The following is a 23,053-nucleotide window of genomic DNA, read 5'->3' on the forward strand; positions in this document are numbered from 1 at the left end:
GTAGTGAGTAAATAAAATTCATGACAAAAAACTCCTTGACTAATCAAATTTATTTGAAAAACCTTCAATCATCATCTAACAAATAACACAAATAACCAAACATAAATACCAGTTAACAAGACAGCAAGAAGACAGCCAAGTCATTCTAGGTGAAAGTAGGGGAAACATAAGTTGAATATCAAAAGAGGGACACAAATTTGACAAACGAGAAATTACATTTCAGCTCTCAAACCTGCTGTAGCTTTGACTTAGTTGGAATAAAGCAAAAGGGGAAATACTATCCCAGAGAGGAAGAATAGCAGCAACACTTTGAGCGAGTGAAGTCAACAAGACAAACATTACATCTTTTGCTTGAGTTTGTAAACAACCACTGTCCCACACAGCGCTGTGGCACTTATAGGTACTTCCCAATTACAATCACATGTACAATCTGGACTGGGAAGAGGGGAAACAGAAACTTGCTGGTGAACTGGGTCGCCTTCTCTCCTGTTTCAACCTCAACAGCATCAAATGATTACAATCTTTTGCAGGAGAGTAAAGGCTTTCAGTTTGCAGCATCAGGTTGAGGGGATAATGTTGTACCACATTAGTGCAAAAAGACAAGATTGAGAGGTAATTTGTACGACGTACAGATATCTTTAGATATTTACATACTGAACAACAGAATGCCACAAACTAATCATTTGATTTACAGTTTCACACGATTGACTTTGTCAACTTAAAGGCTAAAATTACATTACTTCTCCTGTCATGATGACACATCAGAAGTGACCTTGTGACTCAAGAGGAAATCCCAAATCTTACCACAGTACTCCGATTGCTCTCGAGCATATGGAGGTTTAGGCTTGGTGATGTGATGAGCTCAGCACAAACACCGATAAAGGAGACTCATTCCTGTCGGTCCTTTTATGATCATCTTTGGCCAAACCTCGGAGCTGACGGTGCTCTTCAGGCATGGAAAACAACACAACAAAAAAACTACTTCCAAGCTCCCGACTGTGTTTGACACAAATAAAAACACAGAAGGTAGAGAGGCCAGGAGTGCTTGAAAACTCTTGTTTTATAGCCACTTGAGATTGTGGTTGCCAGGTGACTGAACTGAATCCCTCCCACCAGTCAGACCACACATTCAAGAGGGACTTTTATATCCAGCTGGACAAAATATAGAGTCCATCTACTGATGAGGGGCCTGGACAGAGTCGCTCCACTGGGAAAGTTAACAGAATAAATTGGCTGGTAGCGACTGTGTAATAGAACATTAATTGGTCTGGCACTAGAGTCTACTAACTCTCCCAAAGTCATGTTGTCTCGGTTACAGTGTCTCACAAAAGACCCCTAATAAATACTTTTTACATTCTTCGATAAATCTGGTCCACCAAGAGAAACAAAGACAAAAACATGGAAGAAAATATAGAAGGAAAAGGTTCACTGAGGATACAAGTACACAAAGATCTGCTGGTGTTACTGCAGCTCTTTCTAGCCCAAAATACAAATATCATTTAACAATTCAAAAATGTGATTTGTCACTAAACATAGAAATCTTATATATTAGTAGATTTCCCTGAGATGATTAGGCTCAGGCTGGTTTTCAAATAAACCAAGTAAATACAATGAGCTTTTAAAATCAGCAATGTAGGTGATGTCATTGGCAAATTAAGAGGTCAACCTCTAACACACAGAGAATCAAGTATAGCTTTGAGGGCTGACAGAGGTGAGGGTTATTGAAGTATTTTGATACTTCCTTAAATCTTCACCTCATATGTAGGCCTCTCACTGAGCGTACTCTAAGGGCGTTTAGTGCAGGCTTCACTGTGCAGGTGTGTAGTGCTCATAGTGCAGTAGTGTGTATGTTTGGATGTACGGGAGGCTACAGTTCTGTGTAGACAGTCTCACTTCCCCCCTTCTCGCTTTCATTGTGTGCTCAACACCTGTGTTTGTGCAGTTAGTTACAGCAGCACTGGTGGAACCTGCGCGTTTGTGTCACACACCTCAGACCAAATATCCCGATCTGAGATCTTCCGGTGTCACAGCTGCTCTCCTGACACTCTCACTGGGCCTCGGGCCGCCGCCGCGTCTGGAGATAGAGTGGACTGTTCTCCAGTCTCGAGAGGAGGGAGCTTTGGGGGGCCGAGCTCCAGATGAGGAGGAGACCGCAGAGGCTGAAGCCTTGGATGCTTCAGGCTGCCCACTGGGCTCCATGACTGTGTTAATGACTGGGGTAAAAAAAAAAAAAAAAAATGTAGTTTTTAGCCGATTATTTGGTTTCAAAATACAAAACGTATTATGCTACTTACATCATTTGAATTTATATTGTTAATAAAGGGTCAGGTTGACTCACCCTCAAGTTGTCGTTGAACTCTCCTGAGTTCTTTCAAGATCGATGTGATTTCCTGAAATACAGATGTCCAATTTAGCTCAACCTCAAACAGCTTTGCTTGGCATACATTTAACCTGAACACTGACAAACATAAGTCACTAACCTTGTTGGAGGTTTTGATAACAGGAACATCATTTTCAGAGTTAACCTTGGCTTCAATTTCTTCCCAGATATCCATCCTATCCTGGAACAGTGCCCTGCGTAAATAACGCCAAACTGAGTTGTTAGAAAGTGGGCTTCTTACACTGTTCTTTTAAAGGAACAATCCACATTTTTGTATCCAAAACATTGTTTATTTAGTCTGGAAAACTGAGAGCACTAGACCCTGTTGAAGCTTCATGATTGTGGTGACTTAGTAGAACTAAATCCAATAAAGGAATACTAAAATATATTCTTCTTCTTTGACATCTTATGGGTTTTTCTGGATTAAATAAAGGTTGGAAAAATACAACAAACTGTGGCAACATCTCACAACGGTTTTATCTGCATCTAATCTATCCAGAAGATTACAGCTCAGTCGTCTCAGTTCCATCTTGTCAGTTAGACTATAAATCTGTGTGCTGACTCACTGTTACACTAGTTTAATAAGATTATTGGCTCAGTGCAGTCTGGTTGTCAGACAGGATCAATACAGTTTTTCATCAAAAAACAGATTAAGCATGGGAATTAAGGATGTTTAAGTAAGTGTGTTTTCTTATCATCTTACTTAATTTTGTCGGCAAGTTGCTCAGTGTTTTCTTTGATGGCCATGGTAACCTGAGACACCGGATTGAGCATCAGATTGTCCACAATGACCTTGATGAAAAAAAACAAAAAAACGTTATAATGATCTCCCCAGTACTAGCATCACAGAGGTTTGTGAAAAAAAATGAGGTGAAGCGGCATATTGTGTCAGACCTCGTCTATGCTCCGAGCTCGCTGCCCGGAGTTCTGTTCATGGTCACTCGAGCTCTGGTCAGGTTCCCTTGTAGATGTCGAATTTGGTGGGACTCTCTGGTAGTTTAATCCAGCCTCTGGGATACGATGAACCAGCTGCAACACAATCAGACTTTAGTGTTACGGTATAAGAGAGACGGATAGCCTCCTTTGACTGATGTGTTAAACAAGGCAAAGAGATAAAACCATAATGTACAGTATTACCATTTAATGAGATAAAAATTACCATTTTACATTTTGAAAAGACGTCATGTTACATAACTGCACCAGATTTGCATAGACGTAGAACAATGCTCTATACAAGAATCTGCAACAAAAGCACCTAGAGATACTTCCTCTTTCAACAAAAGAGTGCAGTTTTTGATGAAGCAACCCTGTCTCCCACAAAATACCCTGGTCTCCAGGGGGAAAGTCCGGTGTTTCTGGGATCCACCCACCGCTAGTGTACATTCTTGCTTGTTATACCTGTTACTATTCAATAACGGCTTTATTCAACGTATTTTTTATTCACTGTCGCTTGAAATATTACGTCACCTGCTCTGCGCGTCACTCGCTACAGCCATCCTCAGACTTACAAAAGGTATTTCTGATACGTAAAAGACAAACGTAATCCGCGACAAAATACGTTTCCTTTCAAATGTAATTAGGAATGCAATTTAGTTGTATGGGAACGTCATTTTTAGGAGACAGGGCTGGATAAAGAGGAAAAAAACAGGAGTATCATCATCGTCACCCTCCTAGATTAAGCAGCAACAACCCTAAGAATACGTTTGATGTACCTTTTCATGAGTGGTCACTGGGGAGACGGGCGCACTGCTCTCCACTTCGAGGTTTTGTGGATCACCGTCACCTGCCACACCATGGATCTCTCTGGCCAAAATAGCTAGGTCTTTAGCCAGGTCTTGACTCAACCTAGCAGGCAGGGAAACGTGTTAGAAAGACGGCTGGCAGGAATAAGAACTCTCTTTATATTTATATTATTGTGCTGAATGTGAAATCCTTAGAAAATTATGTAAATAATTGTGTGAAACCACTTTTTGTGTCAGTTGGGCTAGAGTAACATCAATTTAAAATTTGGAAATCATATTAGCATATCCACCAAAAAAAACAAAAAAATAGTAATATTCCTTACCGTGCAATCTGAGAACTGTGGTTGGACCAGTGGTAGGTGTCTCCCTCATGGCTCTCCTCCTCAGAATCTCTGCTGCGGGGTTTCGGATGCAGGGCGACCACCGGCTGAGGCCGATGCGGATTACGCGGGCTATGGGAAGCTGAGGAAGGTTGGGAGCGTTTGTGTTTAGGAGTGCTCTGGTTTGAGTCGTACTCCTCATCTGAGGTAGAGGTATAGTCAGTGCCTTTCTGACGTCTCCTGGAGCCTTGGTGTCGTGAATTGGTTTGAGTTACGGAGGAAAGAGAAGTCGGGAAAACAGGAGAGAAAAAGAGAGATACCATCAAAGAATACGGGCAAGAAATTTCCCAAGCATATTAGATGTTGTCACCAAAATCCTCCCCAGAACAAGAGACAGAAAAGCTGCTGTGGAAGTGCTCATTTCTACAGCTAAATTTAATCAGAAAGATGTTTTTTTATTTTATTTTTTCGGATTCAAAATCATTCACAAACTGAAATGAGTACTTGATTTCCACAGTACAGCTGCTGAGTACCAGACAAGTACCATATAGTGAAGATTGCGTTGTGTAGCATGAAGCATTTTGTACATGGCTAAAATTATAATCTTCATTATTGCCCCAGGATCCTCATAGATTACCATAAACTGCACGAGAACATTGTGCACATGAAGGAAAATTGGATCTAAAAAAGGTCTTGTACGTACAGTATGAGGGCCCTTTTTTAATTGTGCAAGCACAACGATAAACGCTCCAGTTTGCTCGTCTCCTCCCACCTGTGCACTGGCACCAAAATACCACACAGACGGTCAAAGTGAATTTCAAGGTCAGGAAAATACCAAACTGTCAGAGCGCGGGTCGTTGCACCACCACAACAGTATGGAATGTTAGTGTTATTGATGTAAGTGAAAGTCCAGAGTCAATTCCCCTCCCAAATAACACTTCAATGAAACAAAGCTGCTGAAGTAGAGAACCCAGGTGTTATTTTTTTCTGAAACATACAGTGCATAAACTGAGGACTGAATGCATCAAACCAATTCACCACTGTGGTTGATAACATGTATTGCTTCCAATCCAGGCACAAAGTTATGTTTTTTCCAACGATACTAGGTTTGACTTAGACAGGAGTAGGTGGTTATGACAGTCAAGACATTTTAAACTCAATTAAACAGGTTTATGTGTGAGTGTCTGTATTATACTCACTTGCGGTGCTGCCAGCATATTTGACACTGCTTGAACGTCCACGAGTGACTGGTGTCCTGGTGGGCGGTGCTTTCTGCTGCTTCTCTACGGGCTTCGACGTCGGAGCAGAGGCCCTTCGAACTGAGCTGCCGCCAGACTCTGTGCTGCGGTTGGAGAATCCCGTGGTCCTGCCGGTCCACTGTGGGGCGGAAGAGGCCTCGGTGTCGCTGGTTGTGTTGAACGAGCTCGTCCGCTTACGAGGCATCGCCAGCATGTCCAGCCTGGAGAGTTTCTTGGTTTCCTGGGGTTGCTTAGCTGGGGCGTTGGCCGCCTCCTGGGACACCCTGTCTGTCTCCGTGCCCTCGTTGTCTGAAGCTTCTCCCAGGCGGGCCCGGCGGAGCATGGACGCTCTGGTGGGTCTCGGGGCTGACAAGCTGTTGGCACGACTCAAGGCCAGGGACACACTTGAGATCTTGCCGTCCTCCTTCTGAAGGGGCACTGTGTATTTTCTGCGGGTTTGGTGGCTGCTAGACTCCTGATCGGAGTAAAGTAGGCTCTGAGGGTCGTCACTTAGGTCTATGGAGCCACGTTTCCCAACATTATGTCTCAGTCCAACCGGTCTCCTGAAAGACTCAGTCTTATTGTTGCTGTCTTCTCCCGGAGAGCGCCACTTCTCTGATGTAGAGGACTGGCGACTTGAGTCCTGACTTGTTGTACTGGCTGAAGACCTCTCCCTATGGAGGCCACTAACAGGGGGTCTCTTAGTCACTATGTTTGGCCTGGTCTTATTGCTATGTTGGCTGACTGTGCTGGAGGTATCTACATCAGACTCCGCAGAAAGAGAGTCCATTATTGGAGACGGTGTCGTTCCTGATTGTCCTGCTTGGATTTTGGCCTCCAGAACCGCCAGAACATCCTCCGTCTCTTTGAGGTAAGAATGAGTGTCATGATCACTGGTTCCCTGGAATGATTCAGGGTCGGGGCTTCTCTGAACAGGCAGGCTGGAGATGTTGGGCAATCTGTCATTGCTAGGCCGCTCCTTGGTGAAGCTCTCTTGTCTGATTAATGAAGATACACTGCCCTCTTTGGACTCTGGACTCTGTGTAATCTGGCGCAGGACAGGAGCCGACACACTGGGCTTGACCCTTTTAGTGTCCTGGCTGCCTTTCTGTTTGGTTAGGGTGGCTGTTGAGAAAGTTTTGATTGCAGGTTTTATTTCAGTCTGAGGACTGGTGGGATTTGAGCCCCTATGTTCATGTTGGAACTCAGCCTCCTCTGACCCGATGTAGAATGATGTAGACGGGGCTGAAAGTCTGTCCTCAGTTGTCTTCTCTTCTCTGACTAACAGCGGTCTCCTCCATTGCTCTATGATGGAACCATCGTCTGACTTGCTGGCATCACTCAGGCTGTCAGGCTCGACGTCGTCCTGCACTGATAACCTGTGAAGGCTATCCTGAGACCTGGAGGCCACCAAGCTATTCTCTCCGACATCAAATGTTGAATGCGGTTCATAATGAACATGAATGCTGGGAGTTGGAATGTCACCCTTCTCCCCCAGCGGTAACTGGGGCAGGACACGCCGAGCTCTTGAACCGTCGGAGTCTGTGCTGTCGTGGTGTCGGCCGAGCGTGGCCTTGTGGATGATTGTGCTTCGTGCTGAAGTGAAACAGTTTTAATGCATATTAACCACACGCGCTGAAACTGAATATCATTCATATTCATCGGGGTGTCTCATTATCATTTCAAATAGACTCGTGTCTCGTCAGGTGGCTTACCCCCTCCTGACAGCTCCATCTGGGAAGGGATGTCAAAGAGGCCAGACGAAGGGCCGGAGTCTGTGTAGCTGTCTGCCAAGCTGGCCCAGCAAGACATCCACTTAGGAGCCCCCTTTAACACTGCACCTGGTGACTGAACCTGCATAAGATAACATACAACATATTCAATATTTGAAAAAAAAAAAAAAAATAGATGAAACATTTTGAAGACAGCAGTTTTTAAATTATGATTTCCTTAGTAAAAAAAACAAAGTTAATATGACAAACAACAGAAGATACCACATCATCTATTTCATGAGTAAGTAGTACAAATGTTACAAAAACAGGATTATTGTTCCCCTTTATATTTGGTTAGAAAGAAAAATCAAAACAATGAAGAACCCAGAACCTGTGAGGAAAGATGAGGGGAATATAGAAATCATCAGGAGAGATACACCAACATAACAGAAGAAACCCCAGGAAGGCAAATCAACATTTATGGTTTATTGACCCGACACTTGAATTAACTGTCTTTAGAATTGGCGATAAAATTCTTGATAATTTCATCCAAACTTTGATCACACCCTGAGCAGGAAGGTTCACCTTCACCAGACTCTGTCCCTGTTCTGGAGCTGGCCTCACCTCCCCACTGCTACTCTGCCTATGCTGCTCCCTGCTCTCAACAATAACAGGACTAAATGTCGATGATGTTTCTGCTTCGCTCTGGTCGGTTCGCTCTGGGCTCTCAAAAACACCAAACACCTGTCAGGAACAAAGCAGTGCGAGTTGATAAGTGCAGGAAAAACGTCTGACTGCCAATGTGCATGGCTCATTATTCCGAGTGGGACTTTCTCCCAAAAGGTAGAGGACACTGGTGAATTGCAAAGCAGACGTATTTCCTTTGAGCAACGTTGCCATTATTAGCCGGATTTATATAAATTAAACGGAGAAAGAAACTTGCCTGGTCAATCTTGCTCCGCGCCTCTTCGAGCTCTCTATCTTGAATATCTGCTTCAATGGTGTAGGTTCCTGCGTCACTCAGAGTGTCCTCCTCTTCGTTCCTGGGGCCGACATGGGGGCTCTTGTCCTCCACACCCTGAAACGCCACGGGCATCACGGGGGCCGTGAGGGGAACAGGCTGGTCGATAGGAGAGGAGGTCTGTGGCTGGTAGGAAGCTTTAGATGGAGGGGGACTCGACTGGGATTTGACCACTGTCTCCGTTTTAGCTCTTGAAAGGGGACTAAATGTATTTTTCTCCCACCTGGAAGAGGAAGAAGAGGACTCCTTTGTTTGTTTGAGAAATTCAGTAGTAAATTCCTGGGCGAGTTTGGACCTCCGGCCCACACTGCAAAATGGCTTTACTTTCACAGATGAAAAAGAGGAGCGAGAGGAAGAGCTGGAGCTGATCCGGTCCTCCGTCTTCTCCCTTCGTAGAGAGCCAGCTCTTGAGAAGCCTGTAGAAGAAGAGCTCGTCAGGGGGACGGTGTATCGTTTGGGTGGGGGAGTGGAGGAGGCTGGAGACGGGGCTCGTCTCTCCGCATTTGGGCTTGAGCTCTTCCTCGCCAGCTGGACCCTGAGGCCTGAGGGCTCAGGTGGAGATGTGTTATTGGTGAAGGACTGGGAGCGCTTGTTTCTTGGGTTATCATCAAAGAATTCAATAACAAAGGCTTTGTGAGGCTCAGCCTTGCCAAGATTGGGTAGAGACTGAAACTCTGGTGGAGAGGAGGACAAGAGCTCCTCAGAGTCAGGGGAGGTGAAACGTTGTGGCGGGGAGGCTCTCAGGGGTTGTCGAGACTCCTGGGAGTCAATCTGAGGTTCTGATTGGAGGAAACCACTTCCATTGATTGCAGGATCTTCTGAATCACTGTGAGTGTCATCTTCACGGTAGTTTGCTGATGATGGAAAGACCAAAAGTTAGCTTGAGAGTTAACACATTATTGCAATCAAAGCCAGTGTTGGTAAAAAATAAACTGACTTTGTATAAGTGACTCACTCTTTGTGATCTTCAGAAGTGATGGGTCACTGTTTGTGCTATACGTGTCTTCAGCCTGTGACCTCTTCCTCATCATGCTAGTGTTGCTGTGGACCAGCCAATCAGCAACTTTGCTTTCTGCTGACACCACCTCAGTGGGTGCGCTGACGTGCTCTGTGGAAGATGGCTTGGGCGGCTGGCGGAGAGAAAACTTGGTGATGTGGTCCTTGATCTTCATTTTACCTGGCGTGCAGTCATCAAATTCGATGGTGAAGGAGGCGTGGCTTTGGACCACGGGAGGTGTCGGGGTGGATGAGACGACCTCAGTGGGATCTGGAGTGTCCTTTGTGGGAACCTCATGGACTTGCGACTCGGGTTTCTTGGCAGGTCGCTGCTGTAATTCCTTTGTTGGGATCTCAAAGTAGCTGGGCTCCCGGTGGTAGGAGAAGATGGACTTGGCCTGATTTTCGGACATAGAACCGTTACCCTCATATCTGGACATGTCTTTAGCAGGCTCTGTTAGAAATGAAGATGGGCGAGAGGAAAGCAAACACACAGATACAAAGCAAGCATTAGTGATGGTTCTACATACTGTAATGCACTGAGGGATTAGCTGAAATATAGAAAATAGAATATCATTTTGGCTACCTGTTAATAATAGAAACATACGGGTTTTTTGTTTCAAGTTCCTAATCAAGCTCACAATTTTAGCTAAGTAACTAAAACTTATAGGCCTTAGTTGATTAGTCAACTAATTGGTCGTTTTGGTCTTAGTTGACTAAGATTTCTTTTGTCAATTAGTCGTTTTTTTTATGCTTTTTCATGCTGAATAACTTATTTCAAAGTTACTTATGAGCACATCTCTAGTAAACACAAGATTTAAAGTGGTGCTTTTATGTGATTCTTTGTGGAGAAACTCAGTTTTACAGATTTGTCGATTAAATCAACTAATCGATTAGTCGACAAAATCGTGTGAGTGTTAGTAGACAAAGCAATTCTTTGGTCGAGGACAGTCCTACAAACTTCAGAGGTACAAAAAGCTAAGGAAACTGATTGAGATGATTGGGATGTCACTGTAGAACAATCCCTGAAAGTGGGAGCCACAAAGAACACAAAGATTCCAGCAGTTAGACTGAGAAAACAAATCCGCCAGTTGGTCTCTGGGTACCAGTTGGATGTGGCCAAATAACACTTTAGGAGCTCAGAGTCCAGCGGAGGGTAGCTGAGTGGGAATAATCTGTTTCAGCCTGGGCACCATGAGGCAAACAATCACCCCTCCTCCCCCCTCCAGAAGCTTAGAGGGTCATAATCCATCACGAGGCAGACAGGCACTGCCCACTGGCCTGGCACGGCGCGGCCTGGCTAACGGTCCCACAACTGGTGGCCAGAGACCTGCCTTGGGCTTCACACCATCCATCTCTTAGTGACCCACAAAGGGCATCAGATAGCAGCGCCATAGAAAAACATGTCATTATAAATTAGGATCTAATTCCAAGATGTGGGAAGATACAATGCAATTATAGCATTCTGCTTTAAAGATAACACTTCAGTATAAGTACTATAATTAAGTCTGTGGTTTGGACACGTTAGTAAAAATATAAGACACATTATCTGACCTGGAGACTCCTGTTCTGGCAATTTTCCTCCTCTGTTCTTCTTTTTGTTGGCTGCGTCCTCATCCTCCCCCCACCAGGACGGTTGGCCATAGAGAGGAGTAGGCTTGGATATCGGAAAATCTGTGGCAGCTAACAGACAAACACACACCATTAGGCACATGAATAAACTCAGGCAAGAAAGAGTCAAACAAAGAATTGACAAGGCAATAAGTTTATGTTAGTCACATGATAAAACAATGTTGTGTCTGAGTTTGGTCTTGCAACAACAAAATGTTGCACATCATTGCAGCTCAAAAGGACTAGTGTTAAATACCCGTGCCCTTTGGGCTTTTTTACAATTCCCCTACATTCCCATGACACAGAGAGAGTAGTGAGGGTCCAACTGTGACGCAAATTGTATCATGCAAACCACCAAAACATAATCCTTCTCATGGGAATCGGGACGAAGCTAATCCTAATCTTCAATGAAAAAAAACACAACATAATACAAGATATAGAATATCGACTGTATCTAAAGTGAAGCTTCTTGTAGACGGTGACAGTCACTGTTGGCACATTGACCTTTGTTTATAATGAGGGGATGAGGGTTATTCCCTTGGTGCTGTGTCTGAATTGGTGTTTAGCCGCTGGCTTGCAGGTCCACACATACCAGCCAGCCTATATGGCACTAATCAGATAATCTAGAAGCTGCTTGTCGGCCTGATACATAGGCTGAAACAAGCTCTCTGGATTTTAATGGGGAGGCTTCACAATTCTAAGCATCAACAGCACTTCAACACTGTTGCCTTGGACACGCACAATAAGACATCAACACAGTGACGAGAGAAGCAGAGGGACATGTTACTAATTCCTTTCCCCTTACCCAATCCTCTCCATTTAGCTAAAGAAAACATGGTTGAGAGTCACGACTGAAGTGGACTGAGCTCAGTTTTATGGACATTTTTTTGTAATAAAATGTTATTGTTTTAAAGATATGCATTGGAAATTATTAAGAAAAAAATGCATATTTTAAAACAAAACATTAATTGAGAAAAAACAAATGAATAAAGAAATACAATAAAGAAAAATAAAGTAATAATAAAGAAAGAAAAAAGTAATAATAAATATAATAAAAATAATACAATTATTACTACTACTACTTATAATAATAATAATAATAACCCCTCCCCCGAATATGTGGCTCCATGAAAAGTTAATTCAGAAATAACCACTGGATTCGGCCCAATTAAACTAATTTCCACCATGTGTCACATTAGTTGGAGGATTTGTCCAGGATAGCTGATTTTTTTGGTCATCTTAAAACGGAAACTTGAACAACATAGTAAGTCTACATGAGCCTAAAATATGTCGGTTAAAATGGTAAATAAGCATAAGGAAATTTCAAATCATGTAGTGCTGATGTGTACAGTATCAGGGAAGACGGGAACTATCCATTCCATGCCCCTTTAGTAAATACTAAATAACCTCAGGTCTTGGCAGAGTAAAGTAGGCCCGACTGAGTCACACACTGCACAAGTGAAGTGTCCTGCCCTGAAGACAGCTGGAGGAGTGGACATACTCCACATCCTGTACAGCTGCAGGGGAAAACAAGCAAGAGCACACAGAAAAAGAGCTCGCAGCACTTTATAAGTGACAGTACAAAAAAAACAAATTGAAACATCCAGTCCAGAGTAAACCTAAAGAACCTACATTATATGAAGGTTTCTGCAGTCAAATAAATTCCGCCAAAAGGAATATATTTGCATGAAGTCAACAGAGATATGCAAGCTCAGGTTGTGAAGCTAAGTGCAGGACTTTTCAATTATCACTGTGAGAAAAATAGCAGTCAACTTTTCTACATGTCTAAATTAATTACACAACTGCAGCTTTGTTTTCTGACTATGAAATCCTACCCTTATCTTTTTGTGACTGTACATTTAGCAAGACAGAGGATGCTGGTTTTGTTATCTTACTGGTGGACTGGGTCACAACAACACAGGGCAAGGCTGCTATGGCCCCGAGTAAACACGGCTTCAGTGAGCATGTTCAACAAAGAGTTTTGCAGTCACGGGTTTACGGATCACTGTAGTCAGCTTATAGCTGCAGGAGATACAACCGCACTCCCATTACTTACCATTATTTTAGCTTACTAAATGTTTGCCAAAGTTCTGCAATTCAATGACGTATTTGTAAGGCGCTCTGTGGGACATGAGCCCAGTGCTGGAAAAGTCCTATTTAAAGCTCCAGTTGTAATTTTCCCTCGAAGCTCACAGGGCCGATTATGGAGCAGAAAGCACCAGAATTGCTAAATCAACAGTAGCTGGAATAGGTTTTGTCAGTGTGAATGAGCTTCATTCACAAAGTGCTTCACATGAACCAACAATTCTCTCACTGTTCCACTGTTGCCTATACTGTACTACAGGATTTACTCAGCATAGCTCAGGGCAGAGAGGGCATGACTGCAACTGGGAGCACAAGCAGCAACAAATCCACCAGCAGCTTACATGGACAGAAGTGCCAACTTGGCACCAAAAACCTTCACACCTTTTTCTAATTCTTCTACGACACGTGTTGGCGTGTTTGGCAGCACCCCACCTCTTGTCAGCGGTCAGGAATGGCTGACAGAGATAAGACTGCTTGTCCTCAACTCTTAACTCCTGCGCTTGTCTGGCGAGCTCTCATTCTGCACTCTTCTACACTCCTTCTGCCAACTCTGGGATGTCAAGATCTATGTCTTTACTGACACCATAGGATTGTAGCCTCAGCCTCTCAGCTCACATGGCAGCATAATCTCACACCAGGGAAGCTCTTAATAAAATACGCCACAACCGCCTTATCGAGTGATCTATAGCCTAAAGTCATGTAGCACACGGAGACACAAAGACTTTCTCTTCCTCGCGTGTGTGAGAACATGATATTCAAATTCACCCCAGTTAGTTCCTCTCAGGCAACAATTACAATTAACCTACTTCTGTGTTGGTAAAACCCCCTGCCTTCCTGCTAATATTTGCTATGATGGAGTATGTTTCGACAGAGATGTTTACCTGACAGAGATTGGGCTTTTCGCTCAGCTTTGTCCTGCAGTTTGGAAGCAGGGCCTCTGCTCTTCTCTGAGCTCTGGAGCTGCTGTTTTTCCTTCACCTTGGCCTGCAGGGCTTTTATACCGAGCTGCAACTGGCTGGTGTACTTCTCATGCTGCACAAAAGAGACAGGAGGGAAGCAGGATGTGAGGAAGCTTTTGCCAACAGTCAGTACAGATGTTACTGTCCTCGGACAGACACAGTAACTATGAGGAAGAATATCCACCAGGGACTTCTAGTCCGCGTTAGCTCCTATTTGTTATTGTTAACAATGGACATCACATACTTACATTTACAAAGATCAGCATATTTCAACTGGTAGCAATGTTTACATTTTAAAGTTACAATTTTAATCTTTTTTTTTTTTACATCAAAATTTCAGATCACTAGGTAATTAGGGCTAGGCGATATGGCCAAAATATTCGATACCAATATAGATCATTTCATATCTTGCTAACAATATATATCACGATACAGCCTTTTTTCTGGTAATTCAATACATAAATAGTCTATATGGAGTAACCACATGGTTTTGTATACTCCTGAGTGAAGTAAATACTTGACAAATGAAAAGAACTGAGTATTTTCTCATGTAATTAAGAACTTTAGTGCAAAATGATCAGAGTCAGTATGTCAGCTTGTTATCAATTTAGATAACGTAATTGTGTATCATGCTATCTCGATATATGATTTCATCGCAAATTGATTGCATTGAAAGATGATAAATTATCATATTGAATTTTCCCATCCCTATAGGTAATTATACATTATAAGTCTATGCCTGTTTGTGACCCTGTGTGTAGATGACTAAACCTCTTTGCTTGCATGGAACAGGCTTTTAAAATCTATGTGACATTTTGGGGAATCTTTCTTTTGCTCTAGCTGTAGCCAACAGTTAGCTGGGTTGTGTTTATTAAGGTGAAGCTGCACGTAGAAGAGTTATACAGATGACACAGTGAAGGGACGGCCCATTTACAGAAAGCAAAGATACTGCAAGCTGGTAAAGAAGTTCTGTAAAGAAGTTCTGTTCCAACAGCCCAACACCAGTTATCCAATTTGTTTCAAAGCCCAGAGCTCATCAAGATGACTGACAACTGTTGGCACAGGAACCTGACTACCTAAGGTCACACAGTACACACATTACATCACGTCATGCCTCTAATGGAAAAGCTGCATATTGTGTAGTTTAGTCCATTTTGGTGGTAATCCTTTCTAATATTTCATTGGCTAAGTGATCATTAGAAAAATAATAATACTGTCAGTATTACTTACTTTGAGAGCTTCCTCCGGGACCTTGTGTTGACTCCTCTCCAAGATGTATACATGAGCATGTGCAGGAGGAGTTAAAGTACACAAACATACCAATTTTTTTGTAAAACAATGTGATAAAACATCTATATTTATTTATTCGCAGTTTAGTGTCTGGCTCTTCAGTAAGGTGTTTGTTGGTACAAGGGACCTGAAGGAAAACGCACAAATTCAGAATACAAATCTGCTACCAAAAGTACGTACATGTGCAGTTACTGTAATACTCAGAATTTCCTATCATGCCTGGTTTTCACTTTGCCCCCTAAGGAGGTCAATAGTGCCTTCTTCTACTGCTTGCAAGAAGGAGGAAAACAGATAAGCAGTACAAACCTGTTGCAATTTAAACAAGCTCATATCTTCAGCGACCCACTCCTTGAAACGTGCAACATCTTTTTTCCCCTCAATGTTATCTAAACTAAGTTTCACCATGAGTTTTCTGTTCTGGGGGTCAAAGGTTGCAGGAGATTTTCTGTCCACAGTTGACCATAATATAAAACCCCTGACTGAAAAACCACAGGGGATTAACATACCGATGGAGTGAAAGACCACAGAGGGAAAATAAAATGTCAAAAATTTGTGAACGTCACAGCTGCCGGCCGTTGGCTCATTTCAGCGTGGGCTGCTAATCACCAACTTAAAACTGCTCCAACTGACAACCAGAAAATCCGTATTACGTAAATCACACAGGTCCAATCAAAGTTAAGCCAAACATGTGACTCAAATTTGAATGAATAATATAGAAAAAAGGATATCATAGCCAAAACGAATGACATCAGAGAGCTTGAGGGTGATGTACGTCTGGTCTGGGATTCTTAGGTCATTCACAAACGTCTGAAAAATAAAGAAAAAACAAGCTCAAATAACTTTCACTGGTGAAGAATGAAGTAAAAGTGTTGACACACAGGTGACAGTCTATAATTCCTTGTGGCACGCACCCAGATACTGTAAGGTGCTTTGCAATTGGCCCTTTTCCCATTGAAAGTTAATCCACCCGCACATTAAAACTCTGATGAGATTATGTTGTCATGCAATAGATGCCTCGGCTTTTGCAGAAAGTTTATAGGCCCGGTGTAGATACATACATGCAGCAGTGCTTAGTTTGTTGATCAATTACACTATCTTCTGTCTGAACTAACAACTGGCGGCGAGACAGGGATTCCAGAGTTTATCATCAGATCACTAAATGTAAAGAAAGATAATCCTGGAAGTGTACAGAGAAGAGAAAGGAGGAGAAGATATTATCCTATACAGACAAAATGAAGATAATTATAGGAAAACACAGCAATGTTGGATTTCAGTTACCGGTCCTTGAGCTGTTCTGCTCTGATTAGTTTGGCTGCAGTTACCAAGGCCAAAAGAAACACTCTGTGAGAACAATGAATGGTTTCTCCCACTGCTCAACTCTGGATTTCATTGGGATAATGGTGCAGTGAAGTGGCAGCAGAGCAGTGAAGGGAGAGAGGGGGGAGCCTAGAGAGTGAGATAGAAAGAATGGGAGGAAAAAAGGGGGTCCAGGCCAGCAGGAAAAGCCAGTCTCCTGATTACCACTGTTCTACCAAGCGTCCCCATGTCTGGTACACACACACAGAGAGGTGTTTTGTGCTCTGGACTTGATATGTGAATCTTCAGGGAGCCGAGACTGGCTCCTTTATCACAGGTATTCTGACACTAGAGATGGACTCACTCACCCCGTTCAAGCTGCCCAGGTCCTTCACCATGTGCTCATCTGTGTTTGGGTCGTAGTTGATCACAGCGTGCTGTTTGTCCACGCTACGAGACTGCAACGAAAGTAAAGCAAAAATTCATTAAAGTTGAAACGATTAGTCAATCAACGTTTAACCATTTAAGGCATTTTTAGAGATGCAACGATTAATCGATCAACTATTAAATTGATCGCCAATAATTTTTTGATAATCGATCAGTGTTTCCCAAAGCCAAAGAAGACGTCCTCAAATGTTCTGTTTTATCCACAACTCAAAGATATTCAGTTTACTGTCATAGACGAGTAAAGAAACCAGAAAATATACACATATACGAAGCTGGAATCAAAGAATTAAAAAAAAAAATCTTTAAAAAAATACTTAAACCAATTATCAAAACAGTTGGCAATTAATTGAGTAGTTGACAACTACTCAATTAATTGTAACAGCTCTAGTCAGATCAGATTCCTTGCATACACTTCAAACAAGCCTTAAAAATTGCAGTAGATTACACTAATAGATGGTCCTTATCTACCAAACTCTGCCCGCGTAGGTCAAGTCTGTGTGCGCACGGTCTACCTGCCATTCACTGGAGGAAAAAATGTGCTTACTTCTAAATATGCTTTCCAAAAATTAGGCACAAACTGTACAAGTGATTCATACTGACTCACTCTCTCTCTTCTCTGCTCATTACGCACTCTGGGCCTCCTCATCACAAAAATTGAAGGTGACTGCCAAACTCATTCGCAAAATGACCACTGACAACAACACAAACTCTTCCACACCGCCTACTAACTGGGATAAACAGCGTTCCCAGGCTGTATGTACGGTCTGTGTCGGCCTATTCACTCAGTGGAATTCCACAAAAGTTCCTGTAAATACTGTACTGCATAAGGTATGGGTTTATCAATTAGCTGATTAGGTTAGCTGTACAGCAGCAGTAAGAATGCATACTTTGATGACCCTTAGCTTCACTTATCACAGAGAAAACGTTTGCTCTGGCACTAGGAAACCATAACTACCACTGAACTAGGCAACATGCAGTCACTACTATTGCAGGAGGCATATAGTGTAATTACTGGTCGTGGAGATACAGATACTGATCAGACACCAGTTGTCATGGAAAATCCAAAACATTCAAGTCAAAGCCCTCGGCTATGCTATGGGATATGAGTTCTTCACCTACACTCAATCTCTGCCTTTCATGCCAAACAGGATTCTCATGTTACATTCAAATGTGGTTTGAAAGGAGAAAAAAAATGCATTGAGCCATAGACAGAGAAAGAAAAGAATAAAAGGGTTAAAGACAATGTGGAGCAGAGAACTGAGTGTGTGCCAAGTCATGAACCAGTCCTGAGCACTTTAATAGAGCAACAGAAAAACTCTGCATCATTTCAGACTGGGACAAACTGTGGTTTTTTTTCTTGGATCCGGCGACGCCTAAATGTGGACACGAGCAACTTTTCAATCCAGCCGACATCTGTGGTTGGCAGGGTTTCTCTGAGCACAACGCACTTACTAAGGAAAGTATAAACAACTGCTTCTGAGGCAGCATTCCTCTTTCACTGGTCTAAATGCAGAGTGAGGAGAAAATGGGAGGGAGAGCATTATACAAAAACCCACAAAGAAATTGCGTTTATAACAGACGCTGCATGGAAAAAACAACACAGTGGAATGCTTTAGCTGCGTTTTACGTCATTGTTTGAAAGGGGCAACTTTTGTGTGGCGGCACCGTCACCAGGTTACAGAAATGCACACCCACCAGCATGTAGGGAGCCTCCCACTGGTGTTTCACATATTTCTCTGACTAGCTGTCGTGTCAGACATCAGCGAAGAGCAATAAAACTAATTTTTTGACAGAGAAGAGAGATCATATGACACTCTGCTGTTTTTTTCCGTGTAAACAAAAACTATAATGTCTTCACCAAAGCGAGCACACACGTTCCCTTTCACTCGTGCTCTTAAACATACAAAGTCACACACACCTGCAGCATTAGCTCGCAGTCATCCCTGCCAACGAAGATCATCTCCCGTGGCAACCGGTGGCGTGTGCCAGAGCTGCTGACCAGGAACCATGCTGTCACACTCATGTCGGGGCCACGAGTCAGGATCCTCTTAGCATCCTGGGGAAAAGATGACAGCAAAAATATTTAAAAATGACGACAAGTCAGTCAAAAGAAACTTGAGGGTTGAATGAAATGACATTCAGGAGGCATGAATTCAATAGCTGCTGTGTGTCTCTTGAACAATGTCCTACAAAAAAGCTGCTGTTATGAAAGCATGCTTAAGTGTTGAGATTACAGAGGGGGAAGTTATCATCACACCTGGCTATGTTAGACCTGTTTATCAAACAAAATACCTGTCTAAACTGTGTTACAATTAAGATAATGTAATTAAATAATCACTGAACATTAGGTTGGAGGTGTGAGTCAGCCAGATCAGAGACAGACAGGTTACCAGGTAGATAGATAGATAGATAGAGAGATAGATAGAGAGATAGAGAGATAGAGAGATAGAGAGATAGAGAGATAGAGAGATAGAGAGATAGATAGTAACTTTATTGATCCAGAGGGAAATTCAAGTTTCCAGCATCACAGTTCCATCGTGCAAAACATGTTAGTAAAAAGGAAGTAAAAAAGTTAGTAGTGAAAAGTACAAAAAAATATACCAGATATAAAAATACAAGGAGATGAAGAAAACTGTTAAAACTGAATATAGTGCAAGGTAACAGCTGTGCCATGTGTCAATAGAAGATATTCTCCATGTTCATACAACAAATTCAGATTTAAATAAAAGATATTAACTCCTTTAAACACAGTGTCTGTTTGATTAAGCATGCTTAAGTGTTTGAGATTACAGAGGGGGAAGTTATCATCTCACCTGGCTATGTTAGACCTGTTTATCAAACAAAATACCTGTCTAAACTGTGTTACAATTAAGATAATGTAATTAAATAATCACTGAACATTAGGTTGGAGGTGTGAGTCAGCCAGATCAGAGACAGACAGGTTACCAGGTAGATAGATAGACAGATAGATAGATAGATAGATAGATAGATAGATAGATAGATAGAAACTTTATTGATCCAGAGGGAAATTCAAGTTTCCAGCATCACAGTTCTATAGTGTAAAACATGTTAGTAAAAAGGAAGTAAAAAAGTTAGTAGTGCAAAGTACAAAAAAATATACAAGGAGATGAAGAAAACTGTTAAAACTGAATATAGTGCAGGGTAACAGCTGTGCCATGTGTCAATAGAAGATATTCTCCATGTTCATACAACAAATTCAGATTTAAATAAAAGATATTAACTCCTTTAAACACAGTGTCTGTTTGTTTAAGCATGCTTAAGTGGGAAGTTATCATCTCACCTGGCTATGTTAGACCTGCTTATCAAACAAATTCCAGTCTGGCTGTGTTACAATTAACATCATGTAATTAAATAATCACTGAACATTAAGTTGGTGGTGTGAGTCAACTAGATTAGAGACAGACAGGTTACCAAGTTCATACAACTCACAAATTCAGATTTCCTTTTTTAAATAAAAGATATAAACTCCTTTGAACACAGTGTCTGTTTGATTAGGGCATGCTGGGAAACCTGTTGCTTGTGGCTCCAGTTAGTGAGCTAACTTAAACATCACGTTGTTACTTCCTGTAACCTTGGCTGTAACTAAACACACAGAAATATCAGTCACAAATAGTGTTTATATCTTAAATAACAACCTATGTATTGTCTCGTAATGGCAGCACCTATATTAATTGAATTACACCGCGGTGTGTGTGAGCCTGGCGGTGACAGGTGAGGTTGTTTAGCTACACCTTAGCTTCGTTGTTGCACAGAAACAAGCTGTTTTCCAGTGATTACCTCCCAACAAGGTTGAATCTTTACCTTTAACACCTTCTCCGTGGTGCTCCTGAGTGAAGCCAGTGTTTACCGTCCTTACAGCAGGTGAAACTCGACGACCGACATGTAGAATAAGAGCGCCCAGGTGAGACAGGACAGGTAAATATAGATCACACCTTCTTCTTTTTCTTCTTCTTCTCTCCTTCGGGAAATCAACCGGTCGAAACTCTGCTCCAACGCCTCCTCTATGACGTAACTGGTAGTGATGTGTAGGTCACGAACGAGCCGGTTCTTTGAGCCGGCTCTTTTAAGTGAACGATAAGAGCCGGCTCCTGTCCGAGAGCCGTTTTTTTTCTTTCTTTCTTTAATCAATTCAAGCTGAGTGATAGGATGAACTTCTCTGCGCCACGGGCACTCCATGCACTGACTGTGACTGAATGTTGTGTTAATTAGCGTTGTGTTAATCAGCAGTACACACACACTAGACCTCTAAGGTCACCGGGAAAAAAATCTATTAGTAGTACCCAAGGTCAGAATGAAACATGGTGAGGCTGCTTTTAGATGCTACGCTGCTCAACTGTGGAACAAACTTCCAGATGAGATCAAAGATGCACCAACAGTGGCCACTTTCAAATCTAGACTCAAGACCAAACTGTTCTTAGACGCTTTTCTTAATTGATCAAATGCTGCACTTTACTGTCCTTTTATTGTTTTCATTATCCTTTTAATTTTTTTCTTTTAACTTATACTTTTACATTCTTTTATTTGTTTTTATATTATGCACTTTGTGCTATTTTATCTTGCTTTTATATATTTAAAGCACTTTGAATTGCCTTTGTGTATGAAATGTGCTATATAAATAAACTTGCCTTGCCTTAATGATGTCCGTACGACCAATCAGGTGATGACCGACAAGGATCATACCATCAAGCAGGGAGGGGCGGGGGTGCACGGCGCGCTGACGGTCTACAGGTACAGAGCAGGAGGGAGAGGAGGAGACAAAGAGAGAGAGGAGTACGGTGCGCGAATAGCAGACAAGATGAGTGACAGTCGGAAACAAAGCAGCATGTAAAATTATGGTATTCTGGAAATTATAAGGTTTAGTATAATTATATTGAATAGTTTAAGTGATATATGTGCACACATACTAATCATAGGTCAAAACAGCGCTAAAATTTGGCTGAACTATAAGAGGCAGAAGTGGTAAAACGAAGAGCCGTTTGGGAGCCGAAAGAGCCGGCTCTTCTTGGTGAGCTGAGCCAAATGATCTGGCTCACTAAAAAGAGCCGAATTCCCATCCCTAGTAGCTGGACAAGTCCATCAACCGCTTTACGAGTCTGAGCTGAGAGGTGGGGGAGCGTAAAGAGCTCTCACTCTGTTTGTTTTCCGGTTGCAGGAAAACTCAGGGTGATAAAAAAGAAACATAGCAACGCCGTCTAGTAACTAAACCATCAATATATAGCATAATTAAATATTAATGTTATTTATCGTTTTTTATATATCTTATAATTAAAACAGAAATGTCACGAATTGTTATGTGACCTACATTTGTACATATTACATTTATTTATTGTACATACTACATTTATTTATTGACGGACTGTACACACTATGTTCAACCATTCACTCTGTATCTTTTATATGTCTATTTATTGTTTTTATAATTTTTGTATACCTTTACCTCTACTGTGTTTCACTCTGTTTGCTGATGTTTGCTGATGTTGCTGCTTTGACACCTGAATGTCCCTCTGGGGATTAATAAAGGTTCATCTTATCTTATCTTATTTAATATTTTTTAATTATTAATATTTTTTTTTTATTTTGTTTGTTTGGGGCATTTGTGGTTTATGTGTGTAGACAGTAATATAATAAGTATATATATCCTTGACCTTTACTGAAGTAAAAGTAGCCATACTATACTATAAAAGTACTCTGTTACAAGTAAAAGTCTTGTGTTCAAAACATTTGTTTTACTTAAGTAAAAAACAAACAAACAAAATTAACTTAAATTAACAAAAGTAAGCACACATATACTAGGCCTTTTCAGAGTGTTATATTATAAATATTATCTTACTGAATTATTATCACTGATGCATTGACAGGTAAGCAGCACTTTAGTGTTGAAGCAGAGGTAGAGCTAATTTGAATTACTTTATAGTAGAGCTGGACTGATAAATCA

At 41.9% G+C, this 23,053-nt stretch overlaps 1 protein-coding gene across 4 annotated transcripts; it reads right to left on the reverse strand.

Annotated features, from left to right (window-relative positions):
- Positions 1-32: 32 nt before the first annotated feature.
- On the reverse strand, positions 33-21,195 carry cep170b (centrosomal protein 170B). 4 transcript variants are annotated; one of them, XM_037746315.1, is made up of 19 exons: positions 20,920-21,195; positions 19,016-19,153; positions 17,019-17,108; positions 16,083-16,161; positions 15,295-15,353; positions 13,987-14,137; positions 10,964-11,092; positions 9,369-9,863; positions 8,336-9,267; positions 7,978-8,136; positions 7,396-7,534; positions 5,642-7,276; positions 4,446-4,584; positions 4,093-4,225; positions 3,275-3,409; positions 3,084-3,172; positions 2,481-2,574; positions 2,339-2,390; positions 33-2,213 (listed from the first exon to the last, which is right to left on the reverse strand). In XM_037746315.1, exons 2-19 carry the CDS (start codon positions 19,118-19,120, stop codon positions 1,990-1,992), a joined length of 4,839 nt encoding a protein of 1,612 aa, XP_037602243.1. In that variant the 5' UTR covers positions 19,121-19,153; positions 20,920-21,195; the 3' UTR covers positions 33-1,989. The 4 variants fall into 4 exon arrangements, with proteins under 4 accessions (XP_037602243.1, XP_037602241.1, XP_037602242.1 ...); XM_037746313.1 differs by having other exon boundaries at positions 4,446-4,689; positions 20,920-21,190; XM_037746314.1 differs by having other exon boundaries at positions 4,446-4,689; positions 8,017-8,136; positions 20,920-21,189.
- Between the last annotated feature and the right edge of the window lie 1,858 nt (positions 21,196-23,053).

Source organism: Sebastes umbrosus, chromosome 16 (assembly GCF_015220745.1).
Source record: "Sebastes umbrosus isolate fSebUmb1 chromosome 16, fSebUmb1.pri, whole genome shotgun sequence".
NCBI classification, from domain to species: domain Eukaryota; kingdom Metazoa; phylum Chordata; class Actinopteri; order Perciformes; family Sebastidae; genus Sebastes; species Sebastes umbrosus.

Bases quoted from the DNA above. Each gene is read 5' to 3' on its own strand.
- cep170b (XM_037746313.1), bottom strand. From the start codon at position 19,120: ATGAGTGTGACAGCATGGTTCCTGGTCAGCAGCTCTGGCACACGCCAC. The intron at 14,138-15,294 runs GTAAGTAATACT...TCTTTTGTGCAG, and splicing joins TCCCGGAGGAAGCTCTCAAA to CATGAGAAGTACACCAGCCA. The intron at 2,391-2,480 runs GTTAGTGACTTA...TCTGTATTTCAG, and splicing joins TTATCAAAACCTCCAACAAG to GAAATCACATCGATCTTGAA.